Source organism: Archocentrus centrarchus, chromosome 1 (genome assembly GCF_007364275.1).
Source record: "Archocentrus centrarchus isolate MPI-CPG fArcCen1 chromosome 1, fArcCen1, whole genome shotgun sequence".
Taxonomy (NCBI): Eukaryota; Metazoa; Chordata; class Actinopteri; order Cichliformes; family Cichlidae; genus Archocentrus; species Archocentrus centrarchus.
In genome coordinates, this window is record NC_044346.1 from 36,588,292 (window position 1) to 36,609,255 (window position 20,964).

A 20,964-nucleotide genomic window follows, 5' to 3' on the forward strand; every position below is an offset into this window, starting at 1 on the left:
CATATGACTGAGAGCCTCGCAGCCCTTTAAACCTTCCCCCGGTTGTTGCCTTCTTCGGCGGCCGTACCTTCCGCCCGCTGCCCGGCTGCTCGGGACCTTTCGCCCGGCGGAGGACGCACAGAGAAAGAGGACACTAGGTGGTGGAGGTGGAGGTGCAAGGAGGAGGAGGTGGCGGTGGCGCTGAGCTTGACTGGGAGAAAAGTTCTTCCAAAATAGCAGCCACTCGGCCCAGTGATGGGGGACTTCGCCTCCCCCGCTGCCGGACCCAACGGCAGTATCTGCATCAACAACACCATGAACCCGGCCGCCGCGAGCGTGGTGGGAATACCTAAGCACAGCACGGTGGTCGAGAGGTTGAGGCAGCGGATAGAGGGCTGCAGGAGACACCACGTAAACTGCGAGAGCAGGTACCAGCAAGCCCACGCCGAGCAGCTGGAGATAGATCGTAGGGAGACGGTCAGCCTGTACCAGCGGAATCTGGAGCAAAGGGCCAAAAAGTCCGCCAGCGGCAGCAGCGGCACCAAGCAGCCACAGAGCAAGCAGCCGGACCCGGACTCTGCCTCCTCCACGGAGCAGAGGAATAACACGCTCATAGCGGTAAGGATGAGCTCACAGCAAGGGCCCCGAGAAAACCACCAAAAACTCACATAAACACAACACACTTAATTTCATTTTCCCTCCATCTCTGCCCCCCCAACCCCCCCCCCCCCCCCCCCCCCCCCCCGACCCCAACCCCAACCCCCTGCAAGCTGCACACCTACTACTTGTTCATCACTGTGAAAACTTGTTGAAAACATGTTCACTAATCGCTGCTTTCTCAACGCTCACTTCACTTTTTTTTTTTTTTAAGTGCCAGCTAATGCTTTTGTTTACAAAGACGTCCGGCCCCCTGTTGGAGCCAACAGGCTGCTGGGGCTTGAATTCTGCTCTGTTTGGAAATGACAAGCCTGACAGCTGATATTTGATCTTTTCTGCAAGATCAGTGCCGCTTTGTGCTCAAAGAGAGGCTGAAAGTTTGGGAAGGCGCTTGTTTGTAATTGTCAGGTTCAGAAACTTGTAAGTAACTTCTGGAGGATGTCTCGTGTTGTTTTTGCATGAAAATAACTTCTCCTTTCTTGTTCTTGGGTGGAAATTGTTCTGCAACACAGGGGGGAGCATTAGCATTGCAACACTGCTTCCTTGCTGCAGCAGCAGTTAATGCTCCAGCCTGCACCGTAACCTTTGTAACATACTCCGTCCCCACTGTCACAAACACCAAATCCGAGCCACCCCCGGCTGAAAGTAACCCGCGAACAGACCTGAAAATGACTTCAGATGAAAAGCACTGCAGTTTGTGAACATTTGCTACACTGTAATTAACTCTTTACTCTTAGGATTCAGTCGTAAATGCAGTGCACTCACAATATGTTTTGCAACTACCTCAAATAGCTGCATGCCCTTGTGCAGATATTGCACTTGTCATTTGTCTTTACAGTCACAGTGGGCTTTATAGGAGTGCTACAGTGTTTTCCTGTTGGGGGCAGTGGTAACATATGGAGGGCTGTTGAGTTTCTTAAAGCTGTCCTGGCTGTGAACATCTTGACTGTTTCTGTTGCTCAGGTGAGAGATCATCAGGAGGGATTTTCGTTCCCGGTGTTTGGCTATTTTTGCGTGAGCGAGGTGCAGGCGGACACGGGTGAACTGCGTGGCGTCCCCCTGCCTGCTCCACGTCTCCCGTGGGCTCTGCTTTCCTTTTAGAAAGGATACATGTGGGGAATGTCAACATTGTTATCCCTTTTGTTGCTGCAATGAGCCCAGTTCCTCCCCTTTTGAAATGCAAAATACAGAGCGTCTTTAATTTCTGAGGCAGCCTCACTTGTTATTTAAGAGCAAACCAGAGCAGCTCCAGCATGAGAAGAGTGGCAGGGATTTTAATAGTGCAGGAGCTCCCAGTGGCCCTTGTGGACATTAAACCGAACCGCCCATTAGATGGCCGGCAACAAATGCTCAGAGAATGGAAGGATTACTGCTTAAAGACACAGTGGCATCCCTCTGCTCTGTCCCTCTCTGTCTCGCTCTGCTCCTTTCCCAGTCACTGATGGCGACAGCTTGTTCGTAAACACAGCATTCAATAGCTGAAACACACAGAGCTGTGTGCTAGCACCCTCTTTATGCTACATTGTAAGTTCTTGGCAGTGTGCAGGGGTGGATATAAAAGGAAAGTCTTCTATCCCTCACCCTTTTTTTACCCCTCAGAAGAACAGAGCTGCAGCTAGATGGCTGTATGTAGTCACTTCGCAAGCAGGCATTCGAGGAAAGCCAAGCACTCTGTTGATGTGATTATGCAGCTGTGCATGCACAAAATCAACAGAGGCCTTAAATGTGTAGCGTATATGTCGCAGACCGTTCAGGAAGAGGTGTCTTTTGTGTGGCACAATATGCTCATGTCACGATTTAGTTAAAAAGATGAAAAGTTCACAACGTGAGGCTGAACTCGCACACACTTCAGCTGTGAAATGCTTGCTCTCTGCTGCCGGTTGGCTTTGAGTGTCAGTATGGTAATTGGCAGATTGAAGAATGTCAGGAATTCCTACAATGTGTAAAAAAAACATGGAAAAAAAAAAGATCAGTGAGTGTTTAAAGCACAGAAGCAGCAATGCAGTTAAATACCTTCAAATGCAAATAATGTGTTTCCAAACCTCAATCCAAACTGTGTCACTGTGATATTTTTGTATTGTCATGCTCATCTCCGTATACTATGCTTTAGACTAATGGCTCTCAGACACACCCACATCAGGGTCGGGGCAAGCCTGTAATTATGGAAAGTGTGTGTTTGTGTCTATAGACTAACTATTAGTGAAACAGAAGAAGAAGACAGCACAAACCCCTTTCTGTCTTGCTCAGACATTATTTAAAGAGCTTATCAGGCAGCTAAAGCTGCAGGTAACGGGGTTCCTGGGATGTGATATAGTTCCAGCGTAGCCAACATGCACTCGCTGGTTGCCCGTCTGGAGATTTGCTTTCACAAGATGGACACTTCCAAACATAATTGTGTGATAATGAGAGGGTAGCTTGCAGAACGCCAAGCTGCCTTTCTGCTTTCTGTCAACATCCATATATCATGTTACACTAACAGTGGAATAATTGAACACTCATTTACATATTAAACACTTCTGAAGTATTTTTAATTGCACACCAACTGTTATATCAGGCGAGGAAGACAATATACTGTGTACGAATGTTTCAAAGTGGGCAGACAATCACATTTATCTCCGTCAGGTAAACTGAAAGCTAAAACAAAATTCCAAAAGCCAAAAGCTCAGGCTTCACACTGCTCTAAACTCTCAGTTTCAGGCAGTTTTTTATACTTTTATAAGTCACTGAGAGCAGATAACCGTAATACGGTCATCTTAAGAACAGAGCTCTTGCTGTGAGCACAGAAGCCCCGCCCACCTTTTGTTTATGAGGAGCAGCCAATCACAAGAAAGTTGGCTCAAAGTAGGAGGAGTTAAACATCTTATTTTCTATTATCTTATTAAGGCATATGAACAGGAACAGGACACCTGTCAAAAAAAGATTATTTTAATCATGTGAAGAACCTGAAATGAGCATAGGAGTCCCTTTAAGGTCTTCCTACGGTTCTTAAAGGTGGAGCTAAATAATAAGTTGTTTATATGGTTAAGATTTCTTTAATATAATTAATGGAAAAACAATGACTTGTACTGTATTTGATTTTGCCCACAGCAAACAATCTGCATTTTTCCTTGTGTTTGAGTTTTCACAGACTAGTTTAGGCCATACTAATACTAAAACAAGAGCACCGGGATAAGTGGGGGGTCAAAGTGCTGTTATAGTAAAGTCAGTGAACAACTGTGTGAAGTTTGATGGGTCTAGCTTGAACAGTATGCATTATTGTGTTCGCAACGTTTTTAGAAAACCTGACCTTTGACCTTTACCTTTAGTTCAAGATCACCAAGATTCAAACTCCATCCATCCATCCATCCATCCATCCATCCATTCTCTTCTGGTTATCCTTTTCAGGCTGAGGGTGGGGTGGTGGAGCCTATCCCAGCTGTCATAGGGTGAGAGGCAGGGTACACCTTGTACAGGTAGCCAGCCTGTTGCAGGGCTAACTTTAGAATCACCAATTAACCTAACCCCAGTAACTGCATGTCTTTGGACTGTGGGAGGAAACTGGAGTACCCGGAGAAAACCCACACAGACACGGGGAGAACATGCAAACTCCACATAGGAAAGCCTTTGTGCATTTGAACCCAGACCAGACCTTCTAGCTGTGAGGCAACAGTGCCGCCCAAGATTCAAACTCATCCAAGATTTTTAGTAGATGCATCTATGGTGTGAATTTGAACATTCTAGGTGAGATAGTTCTTGATTTCTGGCCCATTTTGTGAAACAGACGAAGCCGAGGCTATGACAATAGCTCGACATTTTCTTCGAAACGGCCGAGCTAAAACAAACTGGCCGACTAATTTTGATACAAATAAATGTCGGTTAGCTGTTTAGCATACAGCAGCTAAGGTCTTTGAGTGCCTGCGTGGGCGTTTTCACCCTTTTGGCCAGCATGTATGATCAGCACTTGCAGCCCGCAGGGTTAGAAGTTTCCAACCCCTCGCAGACAAAATCTGGACCGTCACAGGCCCTTTTTCCACCGACCACAGCACAAGAAAGTTGAAGGTGTTCTCCCACGTTTGTGCCCGTCGGCTTCGGTTTCCAGACGGGACCCGCCCACAATGCAGGGTCGTTCTTAAGCGGTTTGCCGGTTCATTGAAACCAACACCAGCACTGGCACGAGCACCGGCACCACGGTGGTGGAAACGTGGTAACAGTGTGTGGACACAGTGTAAAGTGGGGAGCAACTATAGCAGAACTACAGGGCCTAGTGTAGGTGAGGCACGCGTCCATAAAATCTATTGTTCCAGTGGCGCTTTCAACAAACAAGACATTTTGCAACAGAATCTCACCTGCTGCAACCTCAGGTGCACACCTGTAAAGCTTTGTGACTGCATCCTGCACATGGTGACAAGATGTGTCGAGAGAGACACAGATATGCAAATGGTGCGTGGGTTACATAAGGCAAGTTTGTACTTCACAAGAAGTCATAGTTCAGTTCACACACATTAAATTGAACTAGATTGTTACAGCGTTGCGTAGTTAACAATTTTGACTAAGTTCACAATTCTAAAAATTTACCACTTCTAATATTTTCCACTGCTCTGCCTCCTGCCCCACAGCTACCTGCAGCTAACGTTCAGCACAGTCTCACAGCAGTTCATGAAATAGTCACCACCTCTAATTTACTGATTTGTGTTCTTGGACCCAAAATTTTCCAGGATTTTGTATCACTGAACACATATTTTCCAATCTATCTGTTCCTTTATGCACTAATTTGTGTCCACATACCAGGGTTATTATAGTTAACGAAAACGAACGAAATAACGAAAACTGAAATTGAAAAAACATTGTCGTTAACTGAAATAAATAAAAACTATAATTAAAAGGAAAAAACGATAACTAACTAAAACTGAATTGTGAGTTTACAAAACTAACTAAAACTAACTGAAATTATCCATAAACTGACTTTCATTTACTTGTTTTTTTTTTTTAAGCCTTGTGGATTGATATGAAATCATTGTTTCCGCTCTCCGAGTTTAAGCTGGGAGCGCCACAGGACAACTGTGTGTGTGCGCATGTGCGTGCGCTCACCGCGCTGGTCCGCAAAGTAATGGCTGCGGTCTGCAGAGAAAGCGGCAGAGTCCCGTATGGAGGTTCTTTGAGTACAAGAGCACAGATAGAATCTAAAGTCTTGTTGTGGATGATGAAAAATGTGCGGAACATTTCTCAGTCAGGAAAAACCAGCAACATCAAAGTCCACCTGAGAAGCGCACAACAGAAACCGCTCTGATCCTTCCAGGTAACCTGGCCTGCGCCTCTGAGAAACGGGACTACTTGTCGGGTCCACGCAGCCCAGAAACTTGTGACTAAACTGTTTCGTCCTTGTGCGTTTCCGGCTACTTTATCAGTGAGAGAATAACGATCAGGAATAATAATCAAAGCATCAATATAAGGACTCACAACTGTCAGCAAATTCCTGGTAGGAGACTGTTGAAACTATCAGGATGGACGTGAAGGAATGAAGAAAGTGAAAAAAAACAGGGACAAATATGTTTGCACCTAAAAAACTGAGCACAAAGAGCGAGGACCAAAAAAGAAGTCCCAGCCTGCGCTGCATATAAAACACCTGCACACGACCACAAGGTAATAACACACACAATCCAGCTACATAAGCATAAATGTGGACATGAGGTCGGCAACTTCCGTAGGCTATGTACAGAGGCCGCAAAGACCCTGCAAGTTTAATTAGCAGCATCTAACCAAGCTAGCTCCAAAACAGAAGCAGCTTCAGGTGGTGAGAACATCAGGATGCAGCTGGATTTGAGCTCCTTCAAAGAGTTTGTTTTTGTCAAACACCACATGTAGCTGTTGTTAATCTGCTGCACTGATGCTGAACTTTATTGTGGAGTTTATTGTAGAATTTATTGAGTTTGGGAGTTCATGTTTTTCTTTGTTTCTCCCTGTTGATGTTCATGTGTGTCCTTAATATTACACACATTTAGCATGTCTTGTGAACAGCTGGTTGTTGACTATATTTCTTTAAACGGTATCTTTTGTCAAGTTTTCATTACACAACAATCACTTTTGCGCCTTGAATCTTGCACCTGATTAGGTATGAAAATACTAAAACTAATACTGAAACTAACTGAAACTAACTAAAACTAAGCATGAAACCAAAAATAAAAACTAATAAAAACGAGAAAAACCTCTGTGAAAACTAATTAAAACTAACTGAATTAAAGAAAAAAAAGTAAAAACTAACTAAAACTAAACTATAATGTAAAATCCCAAACTATTATAACCCTGCCACATACACTTTTAAAATGTGACAAAGAACACATTTGGAGGTGGTGGAGTAAATAATTTCACCACTCACTCCCACAGACTCCAGTTCAAGTTATACTTGTGGAAGATTTTTATACTTCAGCCATCTGAACTCCTTATCCAATTCAGGGTCATGGGGTCACGGGGACAACTGGAGCTTATCCCAGCTGTCATAGGGTGAGAGGCATGGTACATCGTGTACAGGTCACAAGTTCATCACAGGGCCAACACAGAGAGAATGAAAACCAATAAGCATTTTAGAATCACAGTTAACCGAACACTCGTGTTTTTGGACAGCGGGAGAAAGCCGGAGCACCTGCAGAGAACTTCCAAGGTGCGTTCCGTTCGCCTCGGAAGTTGGGAGTTACATTGTATCCGAGTCGACCACATCCCAGCAGCAGCAGTCAGAAAACGTGCTTTGTTTTGCTCCCTGGACAGTTAGCACCCTCACTAGCAATACTTGGAGTGCAACAACTCGCTGCTGCCATGTTGGAGCGCAAAGTCGGTGTGCGACATCAGGGGGCGTTTCGGCTAAAAATTCCTACTCGGAAATCAGGATTTTATCTTCCCACTTAAAACAGAACAAGCATTAAATTAAGGCTTCGGCAGCTCTACAGGAAGCACTCAGTCACTTGATCACCAATGAGAGGCTAACGGAGGACATTTTTGTCAATATTCTTACACTGCTGAATATTACACGTCTGTGATGTCAGTATGATTCCCCTATATTTATCCGTTTGGTGCGTTCATCTTCCCAGAATGACATTTGACAGCCCACAGGGAGCAGGTGTGAAGCTATTCATTACATCTGTTGGTGGAGAGAGAATTAGTGATGGCAGTTGGGGCCTTTTGAGACCGCAGTCAGGAGAGAAATTAATGCGTAATCTTCCTTTTTTTTTTTCTTCTTCTTCTTCTTCTATGACAACCAAATTCTGAAGCCTAAAAGTGAAAATTGCATGTTGATACTGAGGGAGTGACACCCAAATCTGATTTGGCTCTGTCTAATGTCTTCACGTGATGAGACATTTCCCACTTTTGGCTCCAGCAGGACATGTTCATGAGTGGGTGCCATGTTTGAGTGTTTTTTTTTTTTTTTGCTGACATCCTGATGGAACCATGTGGGTGGGGTGGGGTGCCCGTGACCTTTCGGTTAGAGGCACGTGTCTCCGATCCAACGGGCCGTGATGTTGCTTAAAAGCAGAATCGTGACCCGTACTTTTTTCTGACAAAACATCCAGTCAGATCTGATTACCTAGTCGCTAACAAGTTTGCAGCTGCGAGGCAGAGGTGCACAGCGAGGGGCTCGTTAGTTCCACTAAAACACATTGGCTCAGGACGGACTGTCTTCGGCTCTGCTTGCTCCTTGGCATTCACCTCGCACAGGAATGTCACACACACAGACACACACACACACACACACACACACACTGTTGTCCTGCTCGACTCTTGGCAGGAGAGGCCGGAGTGTGGGCGGCTGAGTTTTCATGAATCTGAGGCCATCCCTCCCTTCCTCCCCTCTCCTCCCTGCCTCCCTCCCTCTGTTCACCGCTTCTCTGGTTTCAGCGTTAGTAAAGCACTAATGTAGCGTAGATGGTCTTGGTAGCTATAGCATTGTTAAAGTCAGCTGGGACTGTTGCCCATTTGCTATATTTAAACCGCCGAGCCAGGCGAGGAGCTGACACTCACCAGCATGCGCAGGCACACACGCAGAGCGTGACGTCGACGAGCACCCGTGACATCACAGCCATGCTGTTTTTGACTCATTACACGCTAATTTGACCGGCTCCCTCCGAGTTTCACTGACCGTGTCTTTTTAACCCTCCCTTTTCTGCTCTCATGCTCCACGTTAAAATTTTTGTCACTCTTCTAATTTTTTTTATTTTTGCTCCTTCTCACCCTCGTCCCTGAGTCCCTACACACACACACACACTCTGGATGTTTTTGATTTGGGGCGGCTGCGACCACATTCCCTTCCTCCCACGCTCGTTCACATGTTTTACAGGAACACGCGACCTTTGGATATCTGAAGGAGCTGGGCTCTTTACAAAGTTTTAGCCAGCTGAAATGAAAGGATTTCAAAATAAAACTTAAAGCTAATCAGAAGTACTAAAGAGTTTTTCCCCTTTTGTTCTTAACTGTTTCCACAGGCACAGACTTTCTATTGTGTTCGCCTGCTAAAAAAGAAGTTTAAATCTCAAATTTGGGACTTTTAGAAAGCCTTCATCTGGTAATTGGTGAATCAGAGACGTTCACGCATGTTCAAACTCAGCAGCTGCTTTGTGTTGTCACCGTTTTCTACTCTGTGCATAGATTTCTCAGCTTGACTGTATTTGATTTTTTTTAAATTTATTTTTTATGGCATTTTTTGTCCCAGTTTTGGATGGATGATAGAAAGTGAGGTGACATGTGACAAGAGGCATTACAGCCCACACTGCTGCTTTGTCTTCAGTTGACCCACCTGCCTGTAGAGCAAAGGGGATGGGGGGGGGGGGGGGGGGGGGGGGGGGGCTACAGGATTAGCTCCTTAATTTAGAATTTGTTATTTTACTCTGTTCTTTAATGTGTGCTAATATACTGCATACATAGCAGAACATGTTTGAGTAGTACATCCAGGTATACTCATACACATCCAGATATACTCAATATTTTTGTTGCCATAATGAAAGTGGCCAAGTTCTATGGAAGCTTGTTACCGCCACTAAAAAAAAAAATTACCATTCATAACTCAAAATTTTGAGTTATTTATCTTAAAATTTCAAGTTAGCTCTTCCAATCAGGAAGCTCCATGAAGGTGTGTCATTTCCTTGTTACCTGGGAGCAGGAGGCTGAACATGAAAACATTGATACCTTTTATGCAGCTCTCAGAAGGCTTTCAAAGGTCAAAAACCCGAAGACAGTTTGTTCACGTTTGCTTTACACTGTTAGCTAACTGATACTCTCGCTGTCAGTTAGCTAGTTGGTTTTGAGCGCATGTGCAATGGCGTCATCTGTAACAAGGAAATGACCTCTTTCACGTAGCTTCGTGATTCAGAGCTAACTCAAAAATTTGACTTATTAATGCGAAATTTTGAGTTATGGATGGCAGAGGGTTTCCATAGCTGAGCAGCTCCTGCATGTGTAATGTGTAAGTGGCCCAATATTTTTGTCCATGTAGTTTATTTCCATTTCAGTCACTTTCTGAGGGAAATATTGTAATTTTTTTTAGGCATAAATGTCACCTTGCAGATAATCATTTAACATGAATACTAACAGGATAATAACACGTTACATAAAAGGACTTGGTACCCAGATTCCACGATGAGTGAATAACCATCAGAGACCCCAAAAAGGCCAAATTAACTAATATTTAAAGCAGGAAAAAAAAAACAGTATGCAGCATTGGTAGCTTCTAACAATATGTTTTTATCAACTCATATTTTATTAAGTTCATTATATTTGGAAAAAGTAAAGCTTTTGGGTAGAAATGCAGTTCACTACATTATAAAGCTTCTAACTTACAGAAAGATTACACGAATGTGTAACTTTTGAAAGAAGAAACAAAAGGCTGCCACTTAAATCTTAAAAAGTTAAATACATAAGATCAGATAAGATATATTTTATTCATCCCAAAAGTTGAGAAATTGTTGTGTCACAGGGGCCAAAACATGAAACTCGGCCCAGCTCAGGAAGATAAACCCAATAAAAGCGATCAAATTTAACAGGTTCTTCCTTTGTTCCACGTCTCCACCATATTTCATGAAATCCAGCTAACAGAAAGACAAATGTTGCTGTATCCTTTCTTAGTCTATTTGATCGGTAGCTTATGGTGTCTAAGGTTAGCCAAAGTTCAGTTTTGACCCTGCTGCAGGGTTATTGTTAACATTAACCGTTATCCTCTAACAGCAACAGTGGCACGGTCTCACTGAGTAAACAGCGAACCTCTGGAAGGACTCGAGTATCTGCTGCCTTATCTCTCTGGCCCGCGTGCTGGCTTGTGTTTGGACTGTGCCAGAAGTCTGCTCGCTCTCCCCTCTGTACTCATGTTAAGTAAGTGTAGTATTAAAGAAGCAATATTCAGCGGCAGTTTAGATTTTGCATTATTGATAGGAGTGATAATGGTGGGAGGCCATCTTTGCTGCTTTCACCCCTCGTGTACTCACGCAAACACTAACTCGGTAAAATATGGATGAGCTGGTTATCGGAGATGCCTCGGTCCCCTCTGATCGCCTCCGTGTGAACGCGCTTTGCTGACAGACGTCAGAACGAAGGCTGTTGTGGATTTTTTCTCAGCCAAGTGTTTGTTAATTTTTACTGTGGCTTTTTTTTTCTCAGATACCAGCACTTTGTGGGGTAAGAAAGGCCCCGTTAGGAAGCTATTTTACACCTAAACATGGTTCCTATAAGCCTTCATATCTACTGCCTATTAAACTGGGATACAGAACAAGAAGACTGCTGCATATATCCTTATGGACTTATACATATGTGTGCACGGGAGCAGGTGCAGAAAGACTACGCAGGTCTGTTTATAGGGAAACAATGCAAAAACACACTTTGCCTGCAGCAGATGGGACCGCGTTTGTGTTCGCTGAAGGTTGTAGTCCAACGGTAAGAACGGGTGGCGTTGACCTCCCTCTGTGCAACAGCAGAAATTTCAGGCAGGCACCAGTTTAAAAAAAATTTTTTTTAATAAGAAATAAAAGAACCACTGTGTTTGGGAACTTTATACTAAATGTGGCCATGAGACAAACTCAACAAAAACTCTGCTTGTCAGTATTTCTTCCAACATTTTCCCTTAAGTAGCCCCCCACTCCCACTAAAACGTAGAAATGAAACGTACTGTGACAACCTTCTAACGAGATCTTGGTAATAATGGTTTTGTTCTCTTGCGAAGGAAATTGGCACAGTATTAAAATGACTTGTTATTTTTAAACCGAGTCTTGCCGCTGTTGATCTTAGGAATTGTTCTGAGCGCCCTTATCTGCCTCGTGCTTTGTGAATTGAAGTATTGTACTGCGATTCCAACATTTCTGCTGGAACTGTTAGTCACCAGATAACGCCACATGACATTTCCATCATATGCAAATGCTGCTGTCTTTACAGTGACAACAGCAGTGTGTGTGTGTGTGGGGGGGGGCTCTGTATTCAAAATTTAACTTGATTAAAAGTGCAGAAGAATTACCTGGAAAAAGCATCACCTGTCAGTGTTATGTTGCTGTTAGATTAAAAATAATGATGCGCCTTTTTTTCTCTTATGCTCACGGTGGAGACTTGAAGGTTAGTTAGTTTAGTCCACTGGTTCCCAGCGAGCGGGGGTCACTCCTCTAAGAGGTCACATGATAAATCTGAGGAGTTGTGACATGATTTATGGGAGATGACAGAAGAAAACTCAATGTGTAACTCCACTGTTTATATGAAATGCTGATAATTTAACCTTCTTTGCCCTCTGGTAAGGCTCCTTAAACTAGAACATCAGCCCGACCCCTGCTCCTCCTGTGGGCTCGCGGGGCTTTTCAGACCACGTCTGGTGTGTAATGCAACGCAGAGACACGATGGGTTGAGTAGAGGACCGTCACCTGGGAGAGCAGGTTTGGAATCCCACGTGAAACCGAAAATTAGCACCGACTTCCCTGTAGCGCATGTAAACATGAGGTTTGTTTGGTGGGAGGGGCTTAGGACAGAGGAGGCGAGAGATCTAAAAACAAATCTGTAAATCTGAGAGTAAAAAATATGTAAAATGTATTGAAATTAAAAAAAAAATAAAATAAGGTGGCAGAATATAGAAATAACTTGAAGTTGTATTTGAATGCAGTAACTGCAGGTCAAATTTAAAGCTTTAATTTATCTTACTGACTTTTTCCTGCTCAAGGTTAAAGCCCCATTTCTGAAAATTTTGCAGCTTATTTGAATGACACACATTCATTTTCAAGTCCTCCTGCTGTACATTTACAGTGAACCAGAGAGGAAATATCACCTAATCTCTGGCAACCACTTTCCTGCTGGCGGCAGGTGGTAACCCTCTGAGCTTCCTCTTACTGAAGGGGCAATTTCCATCACTTAAACACCTTCTCCCCCCCAAAAAAAATCATATTATGATATTATTAAATCATTTGTTTGTCCTCCATTCTTCCTCCTGTTCCTTATTTGTACCCATCACACAGTACCTGCTGCTGATTCTCATGTAATTTGTTCCTTTCTCCTCCTTTTGACCTTTCTTTTTCCTCCTTACAGTCTGCCCTCCCTTCTTTCCTTTCGGTCATTCAGATCCACCCTTTTCTCCTCCCCCCCCCTCCACCTTTCCACCCCTCCCCTCCATCTCTTTGCTCCATGCCTCAGCTGATCTCCGGTTCAGTCTCAGGTAGCAGGCTTAGTGCTCTAAAGCTTTCTCCACGTAGGCCGGTGGCAGGGAGAAATCCTGTGCTAAGAGGGAATTACCCACCACATGTACTCCTGCAACACACACACACACACACACACACACACACACACACACACACACACACACAGGCACGTAGACATGGGGTTTTACTGCACGCCGGACTCAACCTGACGCCGCGTCATACTTATATTCATCTGCATTTTTCTGTGCTGCACCATAATGCTGAAGCCTGTATCATGTGCCTCTCCCCTCCTTTGTTAGATGACATTTGTTGTTCTTTCTAGCGCTGGCCAGATCCCCCGCACCTTCCTATCGAGCCAGCGTCATGAATTTTTTATGAATGTTTGCGTGTGCAAGTGTGTGCAGGGGGCCCTCAGCTGCATCAATAGCCATTAGTGGAGCAGCTGGGGTAATTGTGCCACAGTGGCTGCAATGCAGGAGGAAAAACCACACACACACACACACACACACACATTATCTGATAATACTGCAGAGGGCAATAAGGAGGAAAGGAGGGAGCGAGGATGCAGCGGGGAAGAGCAGGACAGTGTGAGAGGATATTAACTGTGTGGTGGAACAGTTAGCGGCGTGCTATGATGCTGACTGATAGCTGATTTGTACCTGGTGATTGGAGCCTGCTAATCTTTAGATTGTGTAGCGGTGCGGCCTACATGCTGGATATGACAGTGATTGTCTGGAAACTGTCAGTGCTGCACAGAAGCGCGCACATCTGGCCAAAAACAGGAGCCCAGGGGTGGATGTTGTCAGTGTTGGCTGGTTTATTTTGGCTCACACTGCACTGCAACAAATTTCCCTGTTAAATTACAGCAAAGTACTGGCAACTGGATTTTTCCTGCTTCTAAAGTTGTGTCCGATTTTGTTTTTTTTCCCTGCTTTCATTTTGCCCTGTAACAGCTAATGTGGGGTAGAACCGACGGCTGGACTCGAGTTTCAGTCCTACGATGTAGTTCGGTTTTCTTCGGGCCCTTTCATTTGTAGTTAAAGTTTAATTATAAAACTCCAGCAGCCCAAAACTGGCCACAGTAAGCTTTTCCCCCCATTTCTGATGTCCCAAATTTTGTTTTTAATCGAAACCTTTGCTGTGAGTTTGCTCTGAAGGACAAGAACGTGATTTTACGTCATGGTTTCCTCCTTTAAAACATTTGCAGTACCACACTACAGAGGATATATCAGTGCGGTGGCTCAGAGGTTAGCACTGTGGCCTCACAGAGAGAGGTGATCTGGGCTTGAACGTGATGTTTGCCTTTTACTTGTGCAGGTTTTTCTCTTCCTGGAGCTTCATTTCTCAGGGTTTAGATCATTAAAAAAACATTCTAGGTTTCACTTCCTGGTTAAATAAATAAATCTAAGCTTCACAGTGCGTTACTGTCAGCTGTTTGTTTGCCATTGTACAGTGCTTTTAGTATTCCTGCTGTATGTTATGGTAAATTATATTCAAGTGCAAGTAAAAATATTATGTGTTGTACTTGTTAGTATTTACTCTGTTAGCACTGCTGCACTGTTGCAGCAATAAGGTCTTCGGTTTGAATCCCAGCCGGTGCCTTTCTGTGTGGAGTTTGCAGCTTCTTCCTGTGGTTGTGTGGGTCCTCCAGCTTCCTCTCACAGTTTAAAGTCGTGTGGGGGTTAATTGGTGATTCTGTCTGTTTCTCTGTGTCAGCCCTGCGACTGACTGGCAGCCTGTCCAGGGTGTACCCCGCCCTGCATCAGCCGGCATCGGCTTCAACCCCATCCCCGTGACCCCCGTGACCCTGAGTGCTCTGAGCAGAGTCTCAGGTGCCGTTTACACGAAGCCGTTTTCACTGGAAACGGTGTCGTTTTGATGCGTTTCAGCCTTTCGTTTACACGATGGCGTTTCAGAAACGATCCGCGTTTACACGAGGACATGTGAAACGATGAAAACGATGTAGTTCCCATGCCAGGCCACAAGTTGGCGTTGGTTTTCTCTTTGCATTTTGTTTACGCAAGACGCGCATGCGTGGAGTGACACAGTAGGTAGTGCGGCAAATTGTTCATTACTTACAAAACGGCCAATGTGAGAGGTTTTGTGTGGACCGATGATGAGGTTGGATCGCTGCTGCACACAACGCTGAATTACAAAACGGTAAAAACACAGGAAGAGCATAAGAAGCACTCGTGAATCCGCGAGTACTGTTTATCAGTTTGCGCGTGCGCGAAAAACTGGCCGTCGCAACCATAGTGCGCATGTGCGAGTCGAGCGTTTTCAAATCACCCCGGTTTCAAGTGTTTACACGAAAACGCAAGCCGGTGCGTTTCTGAAACGCTCCACTCTGGACCCCGTTTCGGAAACACATCGTTTTCACTCTGTTGTCGTGTAAACAGAAGGGCGAAACGCATCAAAACGACACCGTTGTCGTGTAAACGCAAGGCCGAAACGCATCAAAACGACACCGTTTCAAAATGAAAACGGTCTCGTGTAAACGGCACCTCAAGCTGCATGTCTTCACCCGCGTACCATGAATCTAGTTCCTTGCACCGTGATGGGAACGCCGCTGCATTCAACGTTTTAGCAGCCACAGTGAAAATGATTATAAAATTATGGATCTTCCCGGTGAATCATTTCCTAGTAGATTAAATGGTTTGAGACTGATTTGCTAGTCTCAAAGTTCAGAAGCACTCGGGAGCAGTGGCTGTCGAGCAAAATCTGACAGTCGCAGTTAAACATTATCCGTCAAAATATGGTGCATGTAACTAAGAGCTATTTTAAGCTGTTAATCACGTTATTCAATAACCAAATCACACTTTGAATGCCACTGAAACGCTTGCACACGAACTACGTCACATCAGTTTACAAAGTGAGGCTAATGTTAGCCGTGTTAGCACCGGGAGCTTTCTGTCCTGCTCCGACGCAGCCTCGTCGTCCCGAGCCGGCCCGTTTCTGTTCTGCCATCTTTCTTATATTACAACTCTTTGCCACAGACAGAGAAAAGAGGAGTTACGCTGCAACACCGGCGGCGAAGAGCTGCCCCGTATTTTAGGAATAACAGTTAACTTGTGTTGTTTATTAATAAAATATTAATAATTAGTCTAACCACCTAGTATTTCTGGTGCTGACTGGCAGGACCAGTGACACCTAATTGTCTGGTTTATAAATCACTCAGCGGCCAGACGTGATTCATTTGTACGGGAGTCTCTGTGACGGTGGCCTTTGTTACCGAAACCTTATAACCTCATGTGTGGACCCACACATGTCTGACACAGCTGAGGGAGGAAAAAATTGCTATAGTGTACTATAAAAATGTACAGCTTACTGTTAATGTTTTTTTCCCCAGAGGCATCAACATTTATAGGAATTAACTTCAAAGAATGGCATTTTGGTATATTTTTACAGCAATTTGTTGAATTAATTGACTTGTGGGGATCGGTGAACTGCTATTAGAGACGAAAACGTCTTGCGGTTTGAGTTGCACAGCAATTCTGAGAATCGTGTAGTTTGCATTTGCCCTCAGATGCAGCCAAGAGCTTTGGAAAACTAGATTTTTGTGTGTGTGTGTGTTTCAATTAAGCTCTAAGAAAGGGTTGCTCGAGGTTATGGCGTTGACACAGGCCTCCCTTGCAGATCCTTGGTTCATTTTTGGCCTTATTTAGCAAAGAAAGCCAGTGCAACATGGAAGTCTTGAGCTGTGTACTTACAGAGGATTTGGCGATCCCAAATCTTGGGAAAATCTGTTGCGACTGTGCAAACTGTGGCTCCTCTGAGCTGTTTTCTCACTGAACTTCACGCATCCCTTTCATTTCTTCCAAGGCTGAGAGTGAACTGTCCACCACTGTGATTCTGAAGGTTAACAGCGTGGAGCAGGAAGGTCTCAGAAACTCGGGAATCGGTGTCCAGTGGCTGAAGCGTGCAGCGCGGCGCTATAAGGCCTGTCAAATGTAATCTTAGAGAAATTGATTTTTACAAAATGTGGTGGAAAGAAAAGGTCAAATGTGTCAGAATTTAATCCAGCAAGAGATAATGCATCTGAACACTCATGATGAAACTGGATCAAATGCAGTGCACACGGGTGCTCCACTGCCTGATGCATGTCACAGCAGTGAACTAAACAGTAGATATATACAAAAAAACACACACACACGAGTGAAGCACAGATCCAGATGTGTCGTTTCTCTGGCGCGTTCAGTTGTGCTTGTTTTGGTTCGTGATGAGTTGAGCGTTGTTTGGTCGGGCTGAATTACTCTGTCAGCAGCCTGTCTCTAACATCACTTCCTGAATGGTTCCTAAAATAGAAGCAACAACGATCACAACCAAGGAAACATGCCAGCTGCTCTTTTCAAAAGCACTCTCACTTTCTGCCCTGGCTCTCTCACCGTGCAGTATTAACTGTATTTCATCAAATACAGTTGTTAGTATCATGCGCTGTCAGCTGAGACTTTTGGCTATTATTTACTGTTTTATTAGTTTGTGTCAAATTTGAAATGATTCGTTTACTAGAAAATACAAGCAACAGTTTAACAGTTTTAGATTATTCATTAGTGAGAGTGTTTAGAAAAAGAGATTTCAGTGGAAGCTCTGGTTAAGACCCTTTGCTCTTTGTCTATAAAAAGACCTGGAAAACGAATCAGCCTCTTGTTTGCTGCGAGTGGTTCATTCTCTATAGACAGTCAATGGAAAAAAATACGAAGTCTAAAATGAATAAAGGCACCAGAAAACTAGAAGGACACTCAGAGAGCTCACGCATGCCCGAAGGACGGTGAAGGAGAGCTGAGAAGGACGCGCGGCTTTCCACATTTTATAACTTTGACGCCGTCTGACAAAAGAGGCAACGGCTATAAAACAATCTCACAGGAAATGCACGACCTCTGTTTGGGAAACAAACCGCAAGACCGGCGCTGCACACGTGCAGTCGGCTCAGTCACAGGTGCCAAAGAGCGTCGCTGCTTTCTGCTGCTCCCCCAACAGCAGCCTCAGAGAGAGGAGGGCACCAAAAAAAACTGCTGCCACCAATCTGCTTTTTACATACGAAGAAAGGTCACTAAATCTAATGACAACGTCGCCAGGTTGGCAACAGTGTGACGACCACAGCTGTGAGTGAGAGGGATGTGAGATGGTTTATGTTTCCGCGTTTTTCCACATTACAAAGAAAAAAACAAATAAAATTCAGAATCCCAAAGTGGAAAGAACAAATATTTCAAGTGCAGGCGGGCCAAACGCTGCCTTCCCTTTCCATCAGTTACACGGTTGATTATTGTTATGATCCGTCATTTGTTTGGATGGTTTTTACACTTTCGTGTTCACCTCTCTTTAGACTTTATATAGGTGCAATAAAAAGATTCATCACTGAACAAGGAATAGTTTTGAAACTGTGCCGACCTTCTGACACTAAGGCAGGTTGATTAGCACCAAAGGTTCATCTGCATCGTAAATATGAAGCTGTAACGACTGAAAGCAGCCAAGAGGAAACAAATGCTCCTACCAGCTCACTTAAATTTACTACATTAATGTGTTTTTGTTCAAGTTTCTCCAATCAAAAGTAGAAAATATTTGCCAGTGACCATTAATACTTTTGGTGGGTAGAATTTTTTCAGTGCGAGGATGCTAAGCTAAGCTAACCAGGACAAACGATGTGAGTGCCGCATCTTGTCAAGAAAGCAGATATTTATAAGAAAATATTCCTTAAAAATAAGCTGCATCCTGATGTAAAAATGCTGCTTTCTGGTTTCTGGGACCTTAAAATGCTGCGAGCGCTTCGTCACGACCGCAATGCAGAGAATGTAAACAGACGGCGACGGCTGGCGTGTGTCTGCATTCCTGCTATAAACGGCGACTGTGCTGGACGGCGTGGTGAAGAGTCCCAAGACGTTATTGTGCAGTTTGATAGTAGTGAATAAGATGCTTGGCTGGTAGTATTATTTCATAGTATTGTGTATCCAGGAAGTGTTATTCCACTTTGCAAGAATCAGTATCTACAGTATGTCATTTTTTCCCTCTGTGTGCGTCTTAGTGTGTCTGTTACACACTCTGTGACCTGACTTCACTTCTTTTTTGTCGACACTCTCAGCAGTGCGTCACCCCCCCCCCCCCCCCACACACACACACACACACACACACACACACACACATCTCAGTCTTCCTGCCTGTCAGCCTTTGCGTTTCCCACCATCTTCTCATTCTCCTGTCTGTACCTCTCTTACTCCCTTTCTTGCGTCTCTCCGCCTTCCCGCCTGCGACCGAGGACTCCACCGAGGAGACGAGATCGGCAGATGTTTACCGGCTCTCTGCTGTCACAAACGGTTCACTTCAGCGTATCACGCGGCGCGCCGGAACTCGCAGGATGAGTGCGGCGTAGTAAAAATAGCCAAGAAAAACTACATTTCCCTAAAGATTTCGAGCAGATTTGGGTCAGACGTGGTTTGATTTTTGTCAAGCAAGCTTTGTGGAGTTAGAGGCTTAAAGCTCAGCTGAAACTCTTTAGTGATAATGCCCTCAAAGTCTGTGAGAAGTTGTAGGAGTTTTAAAATGCGACCGAACGCAGGGAAAGCAGTGATTATGCTCTTTTTAAAGCTTTGTAATTGACACTTTTCTCAATTCATGAAAACAGCGAGTCTGGGATTCTTGCTTTATTTTCAGCTTGTTGACAGTTAAGGAGCCATTGGCTTTTTTTAATGGATACTTAATGACTCCAGCTCGATACATAACAAAGAACCCCCCCCCACCACACTTCGAGGATCCTGTCAGCCAGCGGATGTCCCTGGAGAGAAGGAAAAGTCCTAATCTTTGTTGTGCACATACACTAAATATTTTTGGAACATTAACAGTATATTTTCCACATCATTGCTTTTCCACTTCATTACACCTGTGTGCAGAAGAAAATGGGTTGGGGGAAATACAGACAATGTGGTATTTTAAAATGTCGACTGCTTTCAGCGTGCAGATAGTAAGAAAGAGATATTCTTTTACTTTTAATGTCTTAAATCAGACTGGAATCGGGCTCTGGGAGTGGACTTTATCCTTATAACTTTTAGGTGTAGTAGAGACGAGTGTTCGCCAGTGTAAAGCCCTCTTCATCGCTCAGCTGTAGAAGCTCACAGCTGCGTGTAACCTAGACCTATTGTGAAATTCTTGACTCATACCTATGTTTAACAATTTGGCAGATAGACAGTTTTATCTATATTTATTCCCCTCTTTGTGCTAAAGAAAAAGAAAATCCTCATTGTGACAACTCGTTGAGGTCTTCTTTGTTCTTGAAGTTGATACGGCACAACAGAAAAACACGGGCTGAGCTTCCAACCTTTATTTCTTTTTGCATTTGAGACATTTTTTAAGGTCACTTATTTGAGTTTTTTCAGGTTTCAGCGGGGAGCTCTGCTCTGCTGCTCTAACTGTGCTGTTTGGGGTGGTTAAATCAAAAAGAGTGAGGACGAATCAGTATGAGGCTCGGGCCAAACGTGCATCCGCACAATCTGAGACTCCAATGTAGTGTCCAGCGTTTTCCACGTCGTTGTTGCTCAGGTGTCGAAGATAACAGGTAACGGCCTCCCAAATCTAGTTGGGTAACTCATTTGAGCATGTGTAGCTAGCCCTAACCTTTCCCTATACGTGCTTTTACCTGCTGACTGTTGTGGTGGTCCTTGATGCCGTTCAGCTGCTTGGCCAAAGAGGATCTTCTCCTTCACCTTCACTCTCTTGGACTGCA

General features: G+C 44.3%; 1 protein-coding gene across 1 annotated transcript in view; it reads left to right on the plus strand.

The window, feature by feature from the left end:
- The first annotated feature begins 234 nt into the window (after nt 1-234).
- Nucleotides 235-20,964, plus strand: part of maml3 (mastermind-like transcriptional coactivator 3) — a 131,681-nt gene continuing 110,951 nt past the window's right edge. The window contains exon 1 of the mRNA XM_030743756.1: nt 235-597. Coding sequence (XP_030599616.1) covers nt 235-597 — 363 coding nt within the window. The remainder of the gene's footprint in view (nt 598-20,964) is intronic.